Genomic DNA, 23,272 nt, shown 5'->3' with positions numbered 1-23,272 from the left:
TGATATTTATCTATAATAAATAAGATAGTAAATAATCATCTATCAAAATGTTTATAATAAAAATTATCAGATATTTAATATTCATAAGGCTTAAAACAATAAAACATGTTTAAATATAACATTTTCTGTAAAATAAGTATACTAAATGAAATATATTGGAATTGAAAATAACAAGCCAATTTTTTCTAAAACTAACTTTATTCATGTCATTATTTAATCAATCATTATTGTATTCAATATGATACGTTTTTTTTTTTTTTTTCATTTTATTATTCACATATTTATTACCTAACTATAAAATGAAAATAAGTACATATACAAAACTATAATAACAACATTGGAAAACAGTAAACAACAAAGATATATAACATATAACTGTAATACATTGACATAATTATAGTTGTTTTTTTATATATAAATTATATGTAAAGTACATTAAATTTGAATGGTCCTTTCATCAATGACATATACTGTTGAAAGGAAAATTTTTATTTTTTGCAGAATAAATTTCATTCTTTTTGTTAGACGAATTATGCACGTATACTTTATGTGTACGAGAAAACGATGTCATTTTTATGCAATGATTAAACTGGCAATATCTGGAATAAAATGTGTGTTCAGAACTATGTTTTATATATAAAAAGTCTTCTTAAAGTATGTATTACAACCTTAGCTGTGCATGATTTCGATATCAACGACATTTGAAACTATTAATGCAGATTTATAAAGACTAGATGATACTGTCTCCAATAGAACTTTTTTGTTTTTCATTGCTGAAATCGTTTCAACATCGAAACCTGAGATTTACACTTTAAACTCCAGGAAAAATGCTGCAGTTTTATTTTTCATTAAAATTATTTTTTAATTGTGGCTTGTTCGTCAAAGCAGTTATTTGAGACTTTCTTATTTGACATACATTGGTAAATAGTAAAACATTTATCTCTCTTCCTCTGTACAGTTGTCCTTATTATTGTTTCATCCATAATAACTAATTTTAATGACAGATTATGATCACAAAATGAAATGAATAAGTCTTTTATATACTGATAATTTATACTGAAAATTTGATCAACATGATTTTAATATTATTATAATATCTCTGATAATTTCACATTATTAACATTACAAGTTACAGGCAATGATTTGCCTCTACCAGCAATATGTCAGTATAAAGGTTTAAACATTTGCTATGTTGCACTTCGTAATATTCGTACGCATTCATGGCGTAACTTCATTTATCTCTCCAATCACGAATGTATTCTTCAACAAGATTGTGACCTTATTTTTCTCATACATGATATATAGTAATATTGGAAAATTTCTATTTAAAAAATATTGAATAAATATATAACGATTTTATACAATTGTACTGTATATACTTTTCATTCCGAAATTAAAAATTAAAGTGGAAGTAAAAAGGCACTATTTTTGGGTATAGAAAGCAATCCTCTTCATAGGCCTCTCTATCTTCTATCAGTTAGACTGTAATTTAATATCTCATGTTATAGAAGTTACGCCGTTGCGATCGAACAACGCTCATTCTATTGTGTTTATAAAATCATATTCATTATATTATTGAATGTGAGATAATTAAATAAGAATATATAAATAAATAATAATCGTTGATCCTTACAACAAAAATTTCATAGTACCTTATAATACAATGGAAGCATAAAGTAATGTTATTTGTATATCTTATTACAAACTATAGTAGAATTATTATGCTGTAAACAATTACTTTTTTATTATCACTTAATAAATTTGATTAATTGTGAACAAAATTAAAGATTGGCAAGAGAATGTTCAATTGTTCCACGCACAGCACATCATGCTATGAAGATTATGATGAATATTGTCTCATCATAACTGCATTACATAAAAAGACCAATATTATATCATATTGACTGTCGAGGATGACATCAATTTAACAATCATTAGACAGGTGTTTCATGATCAGTCTCTTCGATTCTTCCCAATCTCCAAGCATTTGGATCACCTGCTGCTGTAAATTTATAATGTTAAAAATGTTATGTAATAAAGATTAAAGATTTCATTGGACTAAATACATATTATATATATAAATTTTAAATTTACTTTCATAAAATGAGCATAATATCATCACTAAATGATTCATATAAACAATAAATAAAAGTCACTTATCAGATTAATATAACTTATAGTAAATAATTGTTCTTTTATGATACTTCTATAATCATTTTAATAATTAGAAGTATAAATATAATTTCAAAGTATTTGCCGTAATCAAAATAAAGCCTACATTGTTATTGCATATTTTAAAAGCTTTATCGGATACTAATAACAATGCACACACATGCACACAATTTAAATCAATATCAATAATATTGTTTACGATATTTTTCCAACTAATGTGTCTAAATTATTATAATTGACTGAAAAGGATATATATATATATATATATATATATATATATATATATATATATATTAAATCATTTTCTATAAATACTTAACATCACATATAAGCTGCTAAAATGGGTTAATACTGATAAAAACTAAAATTATTAGTAACTAGTTTCTTAGATCTGAATCTAAAAGTAAAAACAATAGGAAAGACGCTTAAGAGAGACCTACCTGCATACAATATTCGGGAGAAAAGAATAAATGAAGTCTTTCTGTAAGAGTCATATGAGATGTGTATGCTCGTTTCGAAAACATAATATATGCAATGCATACAAACGTGCTAAATAAAGGCACAATTTGTAGCAAAAGCATTATAAGGAAGACTGAACGTTGCATTGCACAGGATTTAAAGGACGTGTATAAGGCGCACACAGATGATTTGAGGTATGATGTAAGGCATTGTGTAGTACTTCTTGGCTCATGTACAGCAGCGGCATTCTCTCTTCTATCCAAAGCAAAATCAAAATTGAGGTAAAATTAAAAACTTGAGTACATAATAATAGTTGCAGGTAATAAATATTTTCACTAATTATTAATTTATCATTGAAACGAATTCTATAGTGTTCCCTTTATATAGAGAATTTAATACAATTTTATCTATCACATTAAAAAAGATGAAAAGTCTTTATAAAATATAAAAGCAATCAGAACAAAGTACTTATAAAAAATATTTGTAGTAAAACATTTAGAAATTGAAACTGTATCAAGTGTGCAAGAAAAAATCAACCATAACCATAAATCAAGAAGGATAACATATTAACATGCATATTAACATGCTACCATATAGAAGTCATATCAAATCAAATATGTAATATAGTTGTAATAAAATATAATTTAAAATATATTCTAAACATTTAATTATACTAAACATTTATTATGATGTATATTATTAAATACTATAAATACTATAATATCCTCAATGAAAATTAACACTGACCTTATAAAAAAGTTAGTTAAAATAACAGAAAAATAAAAGCAGCATTAAACATATAAATATGTAGATATAATTTTTTATCATAGAGGCTGCTGTTATTTTTGTTTTGAAATTCATCATTTTTTAACATCACGTTAAATGTTATAAGGAATTAATATTTCATTTAACCACATAATAGTAATATTTTCTCTTATTCTATTGAACCTCAATTAAACATAAACTGTCTTTTTAACACATAAACATATAAACATGCTTATATGTAATTTGATAATTGTTACCTTGAAGCTGACGACTGATAAGAGCAGTAATCCCCTGACTATCACCCGTTTTTTTAACGACGAACAGTTTAGTATCTGGATCATTTTCTAACGTCCCTATGCTGCCAAGACCAATAACTTGTCCATTTTGTTGTTGATGACTGCTAGCAGCCATTGTTTCACTAACCTGTATTATAATTATAATGTAGTTATTGTTATGTTTTTAGTTAACATAAAGATGTATCTACTTTTCCCGTTTTCAAAATATAACATACACTTTATGTGTGCCTTATTAATAATAAGAGACGATCAAAAAATTACCTGCATCAACTTTTTAACTACATCTCTGCCAAGGATATGATCAAAAACTGCCTGCAGGAATTGATCACTAATAATGCTTAATTTTAACTTATCTCTGTGCCATAATAATATCCTTGATTCTTCCATGGCTGTTATAGATACCTGTAGAATAAAATAGATCTTTAATATATATATATTTTTAGATAGTATATAAGTTCATGTATTATAAACTCTATGCATAAAGTAAAATAAAAATACCTGGAAATATTCATCTGTAGAGACACCAAACCATTCTGGAGAATCCAGGAACTGATGTGGGAAGACAATATGCAATGCTCTTCCATTCTGTGATACAACTAATCTAAAATAAAACAGAGAAGATTCATGTTCTTTACTCGTAAAATCTTAATTGTAACTTAAATTCAATATTATTTGTACCAAATTCATTATTATTTGTTCATTTCTTAAAGATGAATAATTAAATACTTACTTTCCTGATAACACCAATGATAAGGAGTCAACTTTTGTTACTTTCTCTTGAGCGTAAACTTCTTGATATTTTAATTGTCTGATGATCTTCATACAATTTAAGACTTTTTTAAATTGATGACGTGATACTCTCAATGGCTGGAATACAGCAATATATACCTGTATATCAAAAACTAAGTATAAGATATTTTTTCTATATATAGATTTAAATTCTAATGTAACATTGCTATGGTCTTAAAGTATCACTAATATATTTATAATATACACTATAACTTAACTGAGACTTATTTACATAAAATTTATTAAAAATTGCCATCTTACTCCTGAAATCATTATAAGACTAAGTTAAAGAAGGTTTACATGGTTTTGAAAGAATAAAATTTATAGCATGCCTTATATACCATATTAAGATAACAGTAGCTACAATAATAATAATAGCTACATGATTACAAGCTACATTTCTTATATATATTAATTGATATTTAATTCTTCCAACTGTTTTCAAAACTTAGTTTAATTAGACTACGATTATTATCACATAATAAATGATAGGTTCTAGTGAAAAAGACTTTACAAATTAGAAAATATACCTAAAAAAGTTCTGATCAGTTGGAATTTCCAAATGCATATTTGAAAAAAATTTCCACATTACAATCTACAACTATGCATTCCTTAACAAAGGTCTAATTACTAATAAATCTATTGTTATGCAAAGCATAACTATACATAATTTTCAAACATATTTTAAGCTATGCAATACAATACATATCAATCTACTTTTCATCTTATATGATATAAATATATATCTCTGATGCATGTTAAGATAACTACATATATATTTGACAAATAAAAGAAATGTTATAAAAACTTTATCATATAATTCCATAAAATAATACAAAGCATCTTATATACAGAATGTAACATTTTTCAAACCTTAATGAATTACTTTATCAATTTCTAGTAACCAGTTGTCAATTTATATACTTTTAAAACAGGCCTGAACATGGGAGTTTATTGAAAACCAAATACTTGTGTTTTCTCCACCTAAACAATATTATGTTCTCCTATGCCCAGATCTGTCTTAGGACGCTGCATAAATATTAAATGTGCAAAATAAAATATTGTAACATTGTCCTAAGTCATTATAGCTTCTCTTTTATCTTTTACTTACCTCTTCAACTTCCCTTGAAAACTTGATAGGCCTGAGCTTGTAAAGAAGCGTGCATACATGGACGAAGTTGATGACAACAAAGAGAGCATTCCAGAGCACGACGTCCAGCCAGCAAGCTATTGTCCAGCCCCACAAAGCAAGAAAGGCACAGCCCACGAGCAGAGTGCACCTTAAATAGAGGACACCATGTATGCCACTTGGTGCAAGGTGTGACAATAGGAAGAAGACATTTGCTAATTGAAAATAGACATGGTTCACATAAATTCCTTGATAGGGTTGGCAGGTAAGAACTCCGTGGAGAAAGGTTGGAGGCACTGTTGGCGAATGAGGATGGCCAGTTCCATGGCTGACCACTGACAGTCCAGAACCTATGAAATATTAATGAAAGAAACTGTCCCGAAAAAGTAGTGAATAATATATTATGAAATTTAAGAAATTAAATATGATAAAGAAATATAAAAAGTGTTTTTAACAAGATAAAGTGTCCTTAGAAATATTTGAAAACATTACAAAAGAAAAAAAACTAGAATTATCTATTCTATGTCAAACTGCATTGTCATAAAATTTATGTATGTACATCGATACTTGTATCTATGTGTATGTACCATAAAAGCAAAGCAAAACTATACAAAGTTGAAATATACACAATTAAAGAGGTATACATACTTGCTCTATCATCAGTGGTCACATTCCTACATTCGTCATTCTCATGATGCGTAACAGTTGGTGATGATATATCTGACGTGACAGTGTTATGAGGTATATTGGATGTATCAGCATTTGTCAAACTAGCATCAACACTATTAGAAATTGAATATAGAAGTATAAGGAATGAAATGGAAGCACCCAAGCCTTCTCGGCTTCCTATTAAATCAAAACAGATCCACATCCCCGCATTACCACCAAATTATCCAATTTCGTTTCAGTCTGTATAAAAATAATTTTATCAATTTTTTAGTTATAGTGTAACAAAGAAAACTAATATTCAAAAGTACTTCCAACATGTTATAATTAGATAATATAATTAACTATAGAGTTATTAATTAACGACTAGAAATTATATTTCATACTTATTCATAAACGATGCAATAGTGAATTCTCTGTGCCATTTGTGAATATGTAATTTTTGTTTATATATCTACATTACTCTCAGCTAAAATTAGAACTTGAAGATGAAAACCATCTTGTAGGCTTCAGGTCAAGGAAGGATATTTGCATTACAAACAGCTGCGGGAAGACAATGTCAACATCTGCAATGTAGACCAATAATATATTTATAACAATTATCTTGTATAAAGAAGTATAGATCGTTATTAATACATTCAGTAAATATTAATTTTTTAGATATTAACTTCCAACTTCACATTAAGATTATCATACTGTATATCATATTATTTTAAATCATTACTTTTAAAAATTATAATTAATTTTGGAAAAAGTACAGATCATTATTTATAAATTATTAAAATTTTCTATAACAAATTAACTGATAATATTTAATAAAATAAAGAGGTTAGATTAAATCTTCTTATATATGATTGTATTTAATATTTTACAATATTTATTACTATAAATATTATTTTTTTATACATTATAGTCTAATTTTTTAGTCAGAAGTTTTATTTAACATACACATGAATGATTGCATGAAAAAAAATATATGTGCTCAAAACAAAATTTAGTAACTTATTTAATAGTTAGAATAGAAACATTTGTATTTCACAGAATTTATTGACGATAAAATTAATTCAAAGATTATTTATATAATAATCAAGATAAGTCGTTATCACTGATATTGTTGAAAAGTATACGATATATAGACCATTTTTAGAAACATAAAAGCAAGCTTGAATTTAATAGTAAATAAAATGTGTTGATCATTTTTTATTGTCTAATTTTTTATTAAGATACAAAATCTAATAATTGAAATATCTTTTTTTGACAATGTATGTTTATGAGATTGAGAATATTGACGCATGTTATTAAGTATCGTATTGAAATCAATAAATAACTTACTCATGGAAGATTTAAAATAATGCGGGCTTACGCAAGGCATACAGATAAATAAATAAATAGAAATTTCGAGTATTTCCTTATGATTGTTAGAATTATTTGAACTCGGTACACGAAACAAATTCACTTATCCAATAAACGTCAAACTAGCAGAAAGACGTTACTGTAGCAGGGACAAGTAAAGGCGACGGCAAAGTGTAAGAGGCAAGAGGGGATTAAATAGGCCACACTACAACTAATGAGGTACGTTCGGAAATGTACCATCTATAAACAACAAAAACATTCGCTAATATTCGATGGCATTTCTATGAAATTGCTTATAGATAAACAAAAATCGTTGATTGGTTTATTCTTATATATCTTTCTATTAAATTTTCAAGTTTGTTACAATTTTCTCTTGAATATTCGCAAGGTGCCAGCACAATACAATTGCAACGCGCGGAAGGAGCTAAGATATTTGGTATCACTGATAGAATTTGGAGGTTGTTTTAAATAATATTTTGAAGAAATTTGATAAAACTTCAAAATTCCATTTATATACGTATACGTGTGTATACGAATATTAATATATATGTATTGATATAACTGTACTGATAAAATGACAACGGAAAAAGATTTGGTAAATGGTATGTACTGGAAATTAGAAGTATTTTGTACCACCATGCATATCATTTTAGAAATACATATCTCTTATATAAATTACAATGTATGAAACATAATCATTACGTTTAGCGTCATTTTTCTATAGCGGTAAGAGAATCTTTAGAAGCTGGTGGAGAGCTTGGTCGTATAAGAGCTGAAATGCGAACTGAAGTTTTCAAATTATTAGATAGTTCTAATATGGAAAATAAAACACAAAATTCCAAACAATCTTCTGATATTGTTATTTTCAATGAGCTTGTTCGCGAATATTTAAATTGGATGGGATTTAAATACAGTTCAACTGTATTTGTTGCAGGTAGAAAAAATGTTAAACTATATCATTTAATTCATGTTTTAAAAAATACAATATTTAATCAAAATTAATATCCTCCTTGTAGAATGCGATCTTTCAAAACATCCTTATGATCGAACATTACTGGCACAAGCTTTGGGAATAAAAGAAACTGATACAAGCAAAAAGTTACCCTTGCTTTGTGGCATAATAGATACATTGAAGCATATGAAAAATACATAAGAAATTATATATTATATGTATCAACGAAGTTTGCTTATTAAGTAGATTTATTTTTATATCGCATTATAGAACTTCTATATGAATCAAACATTAATATCTGTCAATAATTTATGATATAAATTATAATAATGTCATTCATTTTGTATACACTTAACATTTAGATTCAAAATAATACATTGAATACTGCATTAATCGATATAAATGATATTGATAAAGGTTGAAATATTTATATAATTTTAGTTTTCCTTTGTATTTATAAAAACTGCAACATTAGGCTTACTTCATAAATTGTATTTATTTACTTCTTAAATTGTATTTTGTTGTACTGATTAATTTTCTATTTGTAATTGTATTAATGTAATATTCTAATGAGTACATAAGCTGTAAATTTTTTACATTACAGTATACATGAAAAATTAGGTTTTAATGTATAAATAAATTTAAAAAGACATTAAAAGAATTTTTCTTTTTTATTTCCTGACATCATATATATATATATATATATATATATATATATATATATATGTATGTATGTATGTATGTATGAGATATTACATTATGAAAGTACAATATAACATTGAGATAGCAGAAATCCTAAAGATAGGTGTTCTTTAGCAATACCATCATTGGAAATCTTAAGGATATTATGACCTACTGACAGCTATAATGTACATTTCTTTATAAATGATGATACTTATAGGGTTTTAACATTGAAATCAGAATATAATTACTTAAAGGCCATACAATATTACCAGATAGAAGAAATGCTTTCCTTGTAAACACAATATTCTATTTACTCTGTATATATTCATAAATTCGTTATGATCATAAAATTTGTTCATTAATAAATAATTCATTAATAATTTTTATAGTTCATATTAATCTTAAAGTCCAAATTACTTTTGGACTTTGTATTAACATTATGTATACAGCAAGAAGCAGTTATCTATTACAGTTCATGGATATGCAAAGAACAATGCACATTTTTCACTTTCGTCAATAATTTATGCAATCGTCAATGCTTGTTTTAATTTTAAAAGATATTTACCAAAAAGAAATGTTTACCAATATTTCATTAGAAGTTTCAAAATTACCTAATGATGTCATTTATGTTTCGACTTTTTTTTCTTCTTGGATTGCTTACTCCTGCTTTTTGATTTTTTTGATTTTTTTCTGTGTTTTTCTTCATCAGTGCTTGTCTCAGATGAATCAGTGTAACTATCAGATTCTGAACTACTATCTTTTTTAGTAGATTTCTTTTTTTTATGTTTCTTATGTTTCTTTTTCTTCTTTTTATGTGATTCATCAGAACTATCAGAATCGGAACTTGTGCTTTCAGAACTACTGGATGTATCTTCACTGCTAGTAGATTTAGACCTTTTTTTCAAGGACTTTATATCTATATCCTTTTCTAATTCTGATTCTTCAAGTTTTAATTTTTTGGTAGGTAAATTGATAATTTTACCATCTTCAGGTTCAGATTCAGAATCAGATGCAGAGTAATCAGGTTCAAAACTAGATTCATCGAGTATGCTACGTTTACGATCAGATACAAGTCTAGGATTTTTTCTTTGTTTTTTTAAAGTCTCTACAAGAGGAGGTTCTGGATTATCATAATTAATTTTGCTTTCATTTGTCTCAGTCTTTTCCTTCAAAATTACATTTTCTCTGTGCTTTTGTTTCTTTTCTTGACTTTTTTCTTTATCCTTCTTATGTTTCTTTTCTTTACGTTTCTTGTGTTCTTTAGATTTACTTCTACTACGATGTTCCTTCTTTCTTTTTTTATCTTCTCTTACTTTTTTATCTCTTCTTCTATCATCTTCATCTTCTTTAGGTTTACCAGGACCTACTTTAGGTACTTCGTTTCTTTTAAATACACACGGAGGTGTTCTACCTCTCCTTTCTCGTTCTCGATCTTTTTCTCTATCTTTATCCGATCGTTCTCCTTTTGTTTCGCCTCTATTCGATCGAAAATCTTGTCTTGATTCTACCCTCGTATCTCTTAATTCGTGCCTCTCATGTCTGAAATCATTTCTATCCCTTGAACGTTCACCTCTGTCTTTATCTCGTTTCCTTTCTTCTAGAAAGACTTTACGATCGGTACTTGGTATACCCAATGAAGAATCGACTCTTCTCTCCATAAGTGGTGATATTCTCTTATCTCTTGTACTTTTTGGAGATCGACTTCTAGACTGATTTTCACTTTTCGTTTCCCTTCTATCTAAAAAGCCTTTGATTGGACTAATTTTTCTCTCTTTGTTATCCTCCACTTTGTCCCCAAGTCTCTCCTTAGCAGACAAACGCGTTGGAGAATAAGTCTCTGGAACTGGTTTAAACTTTGTTCGATCTATCTTCGCTTTTTTCAAAGGTTCTGTAATTTCTACATTTCTTTCATTTCTACCAACGTTAATGGTTACATTCACACTTTTCCGTTGTTCTCTAGTTGGTTCTGCTTCAAGCACCTTTGGCTCTGGATTTTGATATAATATCTTCCTACTCTCACTAATCTTTTTTATTTCTATTGGTCTTATTGCATTAATAGCTTTTTGAAATATGGCATTCTCAGCTCTTTTCAAAACTTCAGAAGTAACTACTTTCATTGATTTTGGTTCGTCCATTTGCATTTTATCTGTAGGAGATTCACATACATCATCAGACTTTTCTATTGTATCATCTCTTTCCCATTTAGAAAGCTCTGGTACAGGAGCTAAAAATTCATCTTTCTTTGGTGATTTTTCCTCACATACAGTTTCTTTATCCTCTACTTCATTTTCTGACAATAAAGAATATTTTTCTGTAATTACAGTATTTATTTCTGTATCATCTAAACCACTGTAAAGACTATCTATTGGTTTTATTTCTGATTTTAATTCTGGTATGGGTTTAAAATTAGGATTGGGTGGATTTGTACCAAATTCTGTATGTTCCAATCTTTCTGGACTAGGTTCGTTATATTCAGGTGGTTCAGGATTCATGGCTAAAGATTTATCTTCAAATTCTTCTTTTGCAGAAACTATGGTTTCGTTAGGTATACACTCTATTCTGTTATCTACGTTATCATCCTCATTATTTGGTTTTACAGTTTCAACTTTGATGGGTGAAGTTACTTCTGTTTTATTTTCTGTCAATGTATCCTCACTCTCAGTCATTTTAATTGGCTCCTCTTTCATTACCTCCTTTTGTCCCGATTTTTTCTCTTTCTTCTTTTTTTTCTTCTTTTCTTTCTCATCGCTGTCTTTCTTCTTTTTCTTTTCTTTGATCTTTTTCTCTTTCTTCTTATCTTCTATTTTCTCTTCATGCTCCTTCTCTTTCTTTCTCAGTCGTTCTGGAGAAGTGTCCTTCGCTTCGCTTTTACTCTTTTGTAAATATGGAGTTGGACTCTTCCTGTTCTTTTTTCTTTCTACGGAACGTCTTTCATACCTATCATGACGATCCCTGTCCTTTTCAGGATCATAATCTCTATCACGTCTATCTTTATCTCGTATACGGTTTTTGTCTTCTACTCTGTGACGATCTCTTTCATCTCTGTAACTATATATAAAACAAATATTATTTAAATTAAGAATTATTAATTATAGTACAATAAGCAATTTTTTCAAGTTTATCTTTAGAAAGAATAAGATAGCATCGCAAAAGACATACCGATCTTTATCATAATCTTTCTTTTCTATATGCCTGTCTTCATCGCGACGATCACGAGGATGTCTGTCATCACGATCTTTTTCTTTTTCACGTCTATCTCGATCATCTTTTTCTCGAATTCTATCATCATGGTCTCTTGATAATGCTGGTCTTTCACGATCTTCTCGATCTCTATTTACAATTCTTCTGTCTCTATCTTCCCTTACACGATCATCGCGTTCACGAATTCTATATTAAAAAAAAAATATATATATATAATTAACATTAGATCTTTCCTTTTTTTTTTAGTTTTATTTTTGTAATTATATATTTATATTTAAAGTATTGTACCTGTCATCTCTGAAAGTTAATCTATCACGATCCTCAGTATCATGATCCTTCAATGGATGTTCACGATCTTCTTGATCTCTTAATACACGTGTCCTTTCACGATCTTCTCGTAAAGGTCTATCCAAATGTTCAACACCTGGAGGAGAAAGGTCATAATAACCTTCAGTTCCTGGAGGTGCAACATCATCAAATCGTTTATGAGGTGGATCTCGAAGTGGACTACCAAAACGTTGTGAAGGTCCAGAATATCTGTTGACAAAAAGTAGAAAAAGCTGATCATGTATCCGTTACATAATACAAAAAAATGCAATAACATTCTTTATATGTCAAAGTAAAAAAATTAGTATACAAATTTTATATACCCTTAATATTTTCGCACATTCACTAATACCTTTTGCTTTAAAAGTCATATATAAATTTAAAAGGGAGTTATCGTGTTAACCTGGGTAAAAATAATCACAATGTATTTTCTATCATATCAAGTAAATGTTTTCATCTCGTATAGAGAGTTATCAAAATCATAAACTTACTTTTAACAGTAAATAGAATAAACAGCAATAAGAATAATATATGTAAGTCATTTTTGTTTAATTATTATTTTTCATATTCTGCTCCATTTAGCTAGGTACTTTATTAATTTTTAATAATACAAAACTTTGAATAACTGATGTAATGTGTTGTGTTGTAATTGACAATAAATCAAATATTTAAAATAAAACTTTACAAAACCGTTTCATCCACATTTGAAAAATTTTTTTTCAAAGCCAAAATATTCTACAAGGTATAACAACTCAGAATAATATGTTACTCAAATTTTGTAAATAATAGAATAAAGTATCATAAAAATACATGAAATGATTAAACCAACATTTATAACTTTTTGTACATGTTAAGTGCAGCAAGGGAAATACATAAGTATTATATTAGATATGCAGTATTTGCTAGTATTTCTCTGTAAAATAAGTTTACTCACCAAAATACAATTAAGTATGTACTTATTCAAAAGTTATATAAAAGTCAGCCAGATTGTAATTTCTATCATGTTGGTAATTCGTGTTTCACAAACATTTTTAACATGCTCAGTAATACCTCTTGCTTCAAGCACTGCAATTTAACAAAAATACAGATGTTTCTTTTATTTTGTTACAAATGTTGATTTGGCCCTGAATTCACCTGATTCAGAAACCATGTAGACGTGTCAATCAGCTGGGTAGCTTCTGCAATCTCCAAGATGGTCCATGTTGATCAAATTTTTCCTTGCTTCTTTCTTCTTCTTTCACTTTTTGACTTTATATATTCTTATTTTATATAACGTAATATTAATATATGTATAATAACACGTTATGTACATGCAATGAAATGACAATGATTAAAGTAATGGTGACATGTGTAGCTTCATGGAAAATAATAGTTTGTGTTATATATATAAAATAATATTTTATAAATTTAATATAATAAAATAGAACACATAAATGTTCAATAAAATTACACAAAAATTAGCTATGAAGAGAAACATAACAAACTGTTGTTTGTTGTACATAATACTCAATTTTAACATTATCCAATTTTTTGGAAATGTGTATCAAAATGAAATCATACAGAAGGATTTGATACAGTATCTTAAATAATATATACACTAAATATGATTCTTAGATATAGATATATAAATATATATATATATATATACACACACATATATATATATAGTATGTATATATACACACTATAGATAATAATAATATAGATATAATTAAGATTCAACAACACATAGCAATGGCCATGTTTATACAAATAATATTAAATATTTACTTATTTCATATTTCTTATAAATCTATAAAAAGTCGACTATTTCATAATATAAAATTAATTATATTAAATATTTAGAATAAAGCTAATGTACAACTTATATACAAAATATATACTTAAATAATTTGTTTCCAAAACTTATCAAATTTTTTGTAGAATATATAATCGAAAAGACTACTATATTTAAAAATATTCATTTGCACATACTGTTATTAACATTATTCAATTATATATTCTTCAATTTACAAAGTTAATGAAATAAATGTAATGAACGAATTGTTAAGCACACTAAAATAAATTTCTAATATATAAGTAGTAAATTTTATATTATAGTATTTCTCAAATGTGATTAAAATATTGAATTATTTTCATTATAAACATTCACTAATTATTTCTACTTTTAAAATTTTATAAAGAGAAATATGTAATAACATAAAATTAAGTAATTAATAAATTTATAAAATAGCAACAGTATAAAGAAACAATTGCATAATCTAAGTATCATGATTTCAAATTTGAGTTTTAATTCTACTCAAAATATAATACCTTATTATTCAATGATATTAATGATGCATATATATTGTTCACAAAAGTTCTTCAAAAACATGTATAGCATATTAAAGAAATCAATATATCACCAAATAAAAAGCTACTATTATATTTTTCGTAGATGTGTGAAAATAGTTTAACTATATCTTTTACTATTTCAATAAAATCATACTTATAAATTTTTATGATACAGAATCCATTTCATACATAACATTCTGAAAGATTCTTATCGTGTTTTAATAAAATTATGATGTAATATACATTGTACTTTATAACAAAAAATACAACAAAACAATACAACAGAATATATACGTGCATTATGCACACATCCGCATACATACATTTTGTCATTCATGAATCCAGTACCATTCCTTGAAAAGTATAACATTTTTACTTATGCCAATTTCACAATGTAAACGAATGTTTCTTCTGCAGGTAACTTACAGTTTATAAAAAGTCTCAAATTCGGAAAAATTTAGTTTTAGTAATGCTCTTAAGTATATTATCATAATATAAAGCATAATCACAAATCTATTATAGTAAATTCTTAGGAACTTAATTGCATTGGTATTTGTTAAAAAATAGTTCTTTAGTTCATGATATTATATTCATATTAATTTTTATAAAACAGAGTTCATGGCTTTTTTCAAAATTAAAATGCACATCATTGTTATAACAGTGCATATATCATGAATTTATATTTGCTGAATGTTTCTAAACAAGCTTATAATTAAATATTTGTACTATGCATCACATATTCGCCAACACTATTTAAAGAATTCTTCATAAATAATAGATACATCTCAATATAAATAATACGTTTCACCTTATAAATATTTTTAACTTCTGTTGTTAATATCAAAATTTATCTATTTTAAGTTTTAGCTTTGAAAAAATAATATATCATAAGCTCTACTACTGTATATAGATACTACTTTATATAAAAGTTATAAATATAGCAGGATAAATATACAGTAGAATGCTTGAAGAATATTGATAGCACATGTATATACATATGTACTTGCAACAATATTAAATTGCAATAAACTATAATGTATAAAATAATATGTATTGAGTGAAATATTAATTTTTATTATCCCTAAAGATAAAACTTCATTGCATGCTATGTTTTTCTTATTTTTTATAGTAATAAAATTGTGTACAATTATTTATAACGTCTTCTTTCATTTATCAACGGTTTTCTCACAATATTACGATTTCATAAGGGTTTTCAATGCACCAATATTGCATAATGCATAGTGGTAAAATTAATAAAAATATGCATAAGTTTGGAACAATTCAAAATAAATTAATCTGATAAAATGTATTATTTACTACTACAAATGGCTAGAACTATATATTAAATGCTTCTCAGATATAAATATGTAAAAACATTAATATATGCACATAAAAAAACGATTACTGATATAACACATATATTGAATGTACCAAACTTATGTTTCAAACCCATATTTATTATGTGCAAAGTGCACACATACACACACACGCATATATATATATATATATATATATATATATATATATATATATATATATATATACATACATATACATATATACATACATACATACATACATATACACATATATACATATACATATACATATATATATGTGTGTATATATATATTTCAACATTTCTATTATTGTTTGAATAATAAAAATGTTTAGAAATCTATTGCATACATAAATTGTAAAAAATGTGGTCATAAAATTACTAAAATCGCTTGTGCTCTATTAGTAATGTACTCAAGCTATTGTACGATTAGAACAACAGCATAAATATGTTGATAGACGATTTGCTTAACATTTACATGTATTAAAATACTATTGAGGCGAAAATACCTGTTGTAGGATTCATAATAGTCTTTCCTGTCCGAAGGTGGAGGTCCCAATGACATAAGAGGTGGTGGGTGACCTCCAGTGACTAGATGAGGCAACAATGGCGGTATGTTATGCTGGGATGGTTGATTTCTTATTGGATATCTAGATATCGGTCTGTCTCTAGGTGGTAAGTCACGCTCTCGATCTCTGAACTGATATTCATGCGCCGGAGAATCATTATAATAACTATTATATCCATCTCGTGGTTCTCGTGATCGAGGACGTTCTCTTTCACGATCTCGATCTCTTTGAAATCTGTAATAAAAATGATACATTCATTATTGCAATGGAAGTTGAATGACGATGATGATGACGATGATGATGACGATGATGATGATGATGATGATGATGATGATGATGATGATGATGATGATGATGATGATGATGATGATGATGATGATGACGACGACGACGATGACGACGATGACGATAATGATAATAATAACAATAATAATAAAACAATAACATATAAAATAAATAAGAAGGTACCTGGGTGGTGATCTTAATGGAGATCTATATCTGGGTAGTATTTCTCGATCTCGATCTCTATCACGATCTCTATCCCGATCTCTATCGCGCTCACGATCTCTTTCTCTTTCTCTATCTCTTTCCCTATCTCTTTCTCTATCCCGATCACGATCGCGATCGCGATCGCGATCGCGATCTCGATCTCGATCTCGATCTCGATCTCGATCTCGATCTCTGTCCCTGTCTCTATCTCTGTCTCTGTCTCTGTCTCGCTCTCTATCTCTATCTCGAGGGATAGACAATCTGGGAGATTGACTTCGTGAATATGATCTGGATCTACAAATACATTAAATAAATAATTGTATTATATAAAATATGTTAATTTTAATAATAATGTTGCATTAATTACCTGCTAATAGAGAAACTGCCACTTCTCGATCTACGTTTTGGTGTACGACTACGAGCTCTTAATGGCAATGGAGATCTTGATGATCTTCTTTTAGGAGGACTTCGTGATCGGCTTATACGACCCGGAAATGGTGATCTTCGACTAAAAGAACGTGATCTAGATCTGGTGTAACTACGAGATCTTGATCTTGTTCTACTTCTTCTTCTATGTTTCCCAAGCCTCCTATCTCTTTCATCTTTTTCCCTGAGCATTCTTTCAAATGCTTCCAATGGATCGTCAATAATACTAATAAATAACAAAAAAAGTTATAATAGATTATAGATCCACAGTATAAATGTTAAGTAAAATTTAACTTACCCAGGAGGATTTCCATTATGTACATTCCTCCCCAATCCTGGTGGTGGTGGCTGTATACCTCTGTACCCAACTAAATAAAAGTTCATATAATGATCATTGAAATAAAAACTATGATAATATTTAATCATATATAACAACATGTAAAATGAGTGTATATTATATTTTCTCTAATATTGCTTTAACATATATGATATATAGTATTGCTTACTATGATGTAATCCACGGAGAGGTCTTGGTGGTCCGTTATAATTACGTGGTGGTTGAGATGGTCTGTATCCTGGTTGCTGATAAGGTGGTCTTTCATATCTTGGTGGACCATAATGAGAACTTTGTTGATGAGGATACATTGGTATACGATGAGTCATATATGGATCTGGTAAAAGTGGAGGATTATGTGGTTGTGTATTAGGTGGAGGTTGATTATAATTTGGTTGTGGTATGCGATCTTCTCCTGGTGGGAAAGGTAATAGAGGTGGTTGATTTCCAGAAGAGGGAACATGTAAGTGGGGTTCATCGACCTGTAATTGAAAACATTCCATATAAATATAATTCTACATTATAGTATAATATGTAACAAAGTACTAATGAAGTATTTCCATATATCAAACTTACAGTGGGAGTCCCAGGTCGATCTTCTGTTGATCTTCGCATTCCACTATCATAATGCATAGTGGACGAGTAATGTCCATCATCTGGTGGCATACCCTGATAAGTTTTTGAAGGAGGTTGATTCATTACATGTGGTAATGTCGTTCCCTGAGATGAATAATCGCTATGTTGAGAGTGCCTAGGTGATAAAGATCGCCTACGACTCACTGTTCGTAAATTTTCCATCCTACGACCACGTTCTCCACTCCTATAATTTCCAGTAGAATCCAATCTTAAGAAAAAAATATTATACTATACTGCACTACTCTTTTGTAACATTACTTGTATTTTGTTTACAAACCTTTCACGATGACCATCCCTACTAAAACTTCTTCGTCTCTCTCTTGATTGTCTTTCTCCACTATAGTCATTGTCACGATCTTTTTTATCACGACTTGGAGGATCACTTCGTTCAAGATCTCTTTCTGGTGAACTGCCAATAGCAGGAATTGGTAATAACGGTTCTGTTCCTGGTGGTGGTGGAACTTCTGCTTCTTCATCAGTTGTTAACTTTGTTACCGAATCACTTTGTAAATCTGATTCAGAATTTGACTCAGGAAGTGCTACAATAAAAAGAAATAATAAAAAATAAAATTAATATATAACAAGAATAAAAATAATATTTATACAATATTACAGGCTAACACTTTAAACAATATGTATTCTGTTTATACTATTCTATTATAAACTTTACATTTAGTTGATAATTGAGGTTAGGTACAATAAAATATCAGCTGCTAAAATAAACTTTGAACTACACAATTACGTCACATTACATTGAGAGTCTACAAAAGAATCACTGATATAACATTAAATACGCACGATTTTTTGATCGCAACATACGAAAGTATATAACATTAAAAGTAGACTCGTTACGCACGTCGATAATGGCGGCTGTCATTACTTTTGCGTAAGAATTAAAATTAAAGGGTAGCAAAATTTGGAAATAAATTTTTCTCCCCCCATTCCTGTTTCTTATAATAATTATATTTTAAAATGATATTTTTATACATAAAATTCTTTGTGTATGATTTTAATGAAGGTTAAGTAACAAAATGAAGTGTAAATTTATAACATTTAAACTTTTTAATATAATCTATTCATATTTTATTGTATAATTACGTTTTATTTTTCTTTTTTGATAAGAAGAAAATATAAAATTTGGAAATATAAGATTTGTAATGATTTAGATTAATGGTGTAGTAAACTAATAGTATATATATATTTGAAAATTTATTATTTGCATTTATTATTTAATGGATATCATGTAATAAAAATAATTAATTTTAACAACACATAAACACATACAAAAGAGAAAAAGAGTACTCACTTGTTGTAGTTTGCGGTTGTGCACTAGTGGATGGAAATTGTTGTGGTAAGGATTCAAAATTAGCAGATGGTTCAACATATTCTACTAATGTATTACCAACACTAGATGTTTGAACACATTTAACTTGGCCAGTGGCTTGTGTAGTAGGTTGTTGTATTTCAATTTTTGGTGGTTCTGGTTGCACTACTGACTGATTAATTGGAGCAGGTCTATATGTTTGTCTTTTAGCATATCCAGTTTCGTTTTTAAAATTCATAACAGCATTACGTAAAAATCGATTTGGTATAAGCGTTTCTGGTGAAACATCTTTTTCATTGCAATCTGGACATTCGTGTTCTTCAGATTCTAATAAAAATGTACGAATACCTGTTACATAAAACAATAATTATTATACAACAATATATATACTATAGAATTTTACTTTATATTCATTAAAAAGATGAATTTACATTCGTCACAAAAAGAATTCCCACAACATGGTATCATTACTGCATCAGTTAACAAATCCTTACAAATGTTACACAATAGATCTTCTGGTATTTCTAGCTTTTCTACAATAGGTTCAGGGTCTTGAGAAAATGGTGGCTTTTCTTTTTTACCTTCTTTGTATGCTTGACTAAAATAATCACAATAGTCATTATTTACAATGTTACAATGAGTCTAATTCTTAATTAGAAACTTACTGGTCAATAGCAGGAACAGCATATTGTCCTGTAGGTGTCATCATTGCACCTGGTACTAATGGACCTTCAACTGGTACCATAAAACTCCTAGGAATTCCTGTACTCTTTTTAATTTCAATTGGCTCTTGGTTTGTACCAAGAGGACAATTTTTTATCCAATGTCCAGGTTGATGACATTTATAGCAACGATAGTTTGTAGGTACATCTCCTGTCTGATTTGCACCACGTATTTTCATGTAGCTAATGAAACATGAACAGAAATATTTGTATCTATCAATAATAATGATAATATTAAAAAGAACAATAATAATAATATTGAAATGGAATAAATATAATATAGTAATATTATATACATTTAATAAATTGATTTAATAGAATATTTTTAATTGTTTTTATATATTATTTTAGATGTAGAAGTATAGATATAGCATTTTATATATATAACTGTTGAAAATTTCATATACGTACTTTGATGGATCATAGTCTTGAGTCGATTGAGTCATCATAGCTCGAATTTTATCTTCTTCTGAACCATCAAGTCTAGTAAGATCTACAGCACGTCCCAAATTAGCTTCATCTTTTAAATTACTGAATGGGGGTGTTTCATTACGATCCCAGGACCTTTTCTGCTGAATTGTCAACGGAACTCTAGCAACGATAAGGCTAGTATTCTTTGCTATTAATGCATTGTCATCTGTATAATCTAAAAATAAAATTCTTTTATAATTGTGTTATTCTTTACAATTTAATAATATATATAAGAAAATAAGAATAGTATTAAAAAGAAATTGCCTTCTTTTGTTTGAGCATTTGTTATTTGTAGATCAAAATCAGTATTTTTTCCAATACGTTTCTGATGAAAAATAGCTTTCTTAAGATCTGCCACAGAAATATGGAGTCCATCAAAAGAAACGGTATCATAGTCCAATGTAGATTTAAACTTATAATGGACTGACATCTTGGATGTTTAAATATCCTATGGATATAAAATAAAAACAAAGAATTAAAATACAAGTAATATATTTTTAATACCTTTATAAATACTTTTATAAAGACATATATTGAATAATTTTTAGTTTTTCTAAAGAAAGATATAAAAGAGTATTTACATATTAGACTTTCCATATTTGAGGGGAAGGTAGGGTGACATATACACTTTTTATATATTTCTATATGAATATAGTGTGTAATATAACATGTGTAAACAAAATTGTTATAATAAGAAGAAAACATAAGATAAAACTTTTAATCAATTTATACATTATTCGAATAAAAGTAAAGGTTTTTATATAGAGTGTATATAAAATACAACACATATAGACATACAGCACTATAGCATTTCATAATTTTATTAAAGGAGCATTAAATCTGATAGAAAAAATTTTCGATGTATCGCATCAGATGCTAACTTATAGTACTCTGTTTTAATCTGTATATAGGTTAGATAATTACAATTTAATCTCCATATGCATAAGAGATTATAAGACGAAATATACGTAAGCAGTATTGTACATTTATTAATTCTTATGAAGTGCAATTAAGGAAGATTCGGAATTATAAAAATTTATAAAAGATTACAATCACGCCACAGATACGTAAATTAGAATATTATGATGTTTTGATCAAAGATGGATAAACACAATACATATTTCGAATATCTATATAAAAGATTACTATACTAAAATAATAAAATGATGATGAAATATATAATAAACTATAATATATTACCTTAAATCAAATTCGTGCTCACATTACGAACACAACAATACAATGCGAACACCACAAACGCGAAGTGAACAATTCGACCGTACCTGGTAAGGGTTGAAAATATTCAGTTTATAGACGGCACAATCGGTATCACCTCAGGTACTAATATTACAAATAAATTTATCTCAAATGCTTTTTTCGTTGAAATTCTGTCTGCTTTTATACAAACTTGTAAAAAAGAATCATTTTAATGAAATGAAAAATATATTAATTATTTCACGTCGTTGCTGAGTACTTCCGTCTAGTGAATTATATATTACAACTAAATTTCCCTAGTTTTCAAGAGGGAGAAAGAGAAAGAGAGCAATTGCATTTTCAAGTAATTTTTAGCTCATACGTAAGGAAAGTCAACAACTACTGATAACAGAAAACTTAACTTTATTAAAATAAATTAATATAACTTTTTGTGTAATGATGTTGTAATGCTCTGTGTGAAGCGAAAGTAATACGGATTCGTAGTCTTACTAGTATCTGAGAGATGGCGCTGCAGTTGTGTTGCCAACTTTATTGTGCGCGGTATGTTTTTAGCATCATTACAAATTACACACGGTATCTCTTGTTCACATTTTAAAAATTTACTGAAAAGAATTTATACT

General features: G+C 27.8%; 3 protein-coding genes across 11 annotated transcripts; 1 reads left to right on the top strand and 2 right to left on the bottom strand.

The window, feature by feature from the left end:
* Nucleotides 1-280: 280 nt before the first annotated feature.
* LOC127070728 (popeye domain-containing protein 3-like) lies at nt 281-7,797 on the bottom strand. Of its 5 annotated transcripts, none has more exons than XR_007784624.1 (10): nt 7,609-7,797; nt 6,663-6,842; nt 6,259-6,519; nt 5,593-5,960; nt 4,423-4,580; nt 4,191-4,293; nt 3,954-4,094; nt 3,654-3,819; nt 2,613-2,886; nt 281-2,002 (listed from the first exon to the last, which is right to left on the bottom strand). XR_007784624.1 is itself a non-coding variant. In XM_051009094.1 (9 exons), exons 3-9 carry the CDS (start codon nt 6,479-6,481, stop codon nt 1,935-1,937), a joined length of 1,227 nt encoding a protein of 408 aa, XP_050865051.1. In that variant the 5' UTR covers nt 6,482-6,519; nt 6,663-6,842; nt 7,609-7,797; the 3' UTR covers nt 281-1,934. The 5 variants fall into 5 exon arrangements, 2 of the variants coding, with proteins under 2 accessions (XP_050865051.1, XP_050865062.1); XR_007784625.1 differs by having other exon boundaries at nt 281-1,999; XR_007784626.1 differs by lacking the exon at nt 7,609-7,797 and adding an exon at nt 7,225-7,243.
* On the top strand, nt 7,737-8,791 carry LOC127070736 (centrosomal protein 20-like). Of its 2 annotated transcripts, XM_051009128.1 has the most exons (4): nt 7,737-7,848; nt 8,018-8,231; nt 8,354-8,563; nt 8,646-8,791. In XM_051009128.1, exons 2-4 carry the CDS (start codon nt 8,204-8,206, stop codon nt 8,780-8,782), a joined length of 375 nt encoding a protein of 124 aa, XP_050865085.1. In that variant the 5' UTR covers nt 7,737-7,848; nt 8,018-8,203; the 3' UTR covers nt 8,783-8,791. The 2 variants fall into 2 exon arrangements, with proteins under 2 accessions (XP_050865085.1, XP_050865076.1); XM_051009119.1 differs by lacking the exon at nt 7,737-7,848 and having other exon boundaries at nt 7,983-8,231.
* LOC127070721 (E3 ubiquitin-protein ligase RBBP6) lies at nt 8,586-23,113 on the bottom strand. 4 transcript variants are annotated; one of them, XM_051009034.1, is made up of 16 exons: nt 22,638-23,113; nt 21,702-21,885; nt 21,378-21,612; nt 20,910-21,149; nt 20,676-20,842; nt 20,227-20,592; nt 19,198-19,459; nt 18,861-19,128; nt 18,457-18,766; nt 18,249-18,318; nt 17,892-18,176; nt 17,504-17,818; nt 16,976-17,269; nt 12,755-13,003; nt 12,425-12,652; nt 8,586-12,313 (listed from the first exon to the last, which is right to left on the bottom strand). In XM_051009034.1, the coding sequence occupies exons 2-16, from the start codon at nt 21,865-21,867 to the stop codon at nt 9,886-9,888; spliced, it is 5,883 nt and encodes a 1,960-aa protein (XP_050864991.1). In that variant the 5' UTR covers nt 21,868-21,885; nt 22,638-23,113; the 3' UTR covers nt 8,586-9,885. The 4 variants fall into 4 exon arrangements, with proteins under 4 accessions (XP_050864991.1, XP_050865002.1, XP_050865013.1 ...); XM_051009045.1 differs by having other exon boundaries at nt 22,721-23,113; XM_051009056.1 differs by having other exon boundaries at nt 18,861-19,104; nt 22,638-23,112.
* Between the last annotated feature and the right edge of the window lie 159 nt (nt 23,114-23,272).

The sequence above is a fragment of the Vespula vulgaris genome, chromosome 1 (assembly GCF_905475345.1).
Source record: "Vespula vulgaris chromosome 1, iyVesVulg1.1, whole genome shotgun sequence".
Classification (NCBI taxonomy): domain Eukaryota; kingdom Metazoa; phylum Arthropoda; class Insecta; order Hymenoptera; family Vespidae; genus Vespula; species Vespula vulgaris.
Note: the sequence above shows the minus strand (reverse complement) of the source record. Positions and strands in the feature narration are given on the sequence as shown.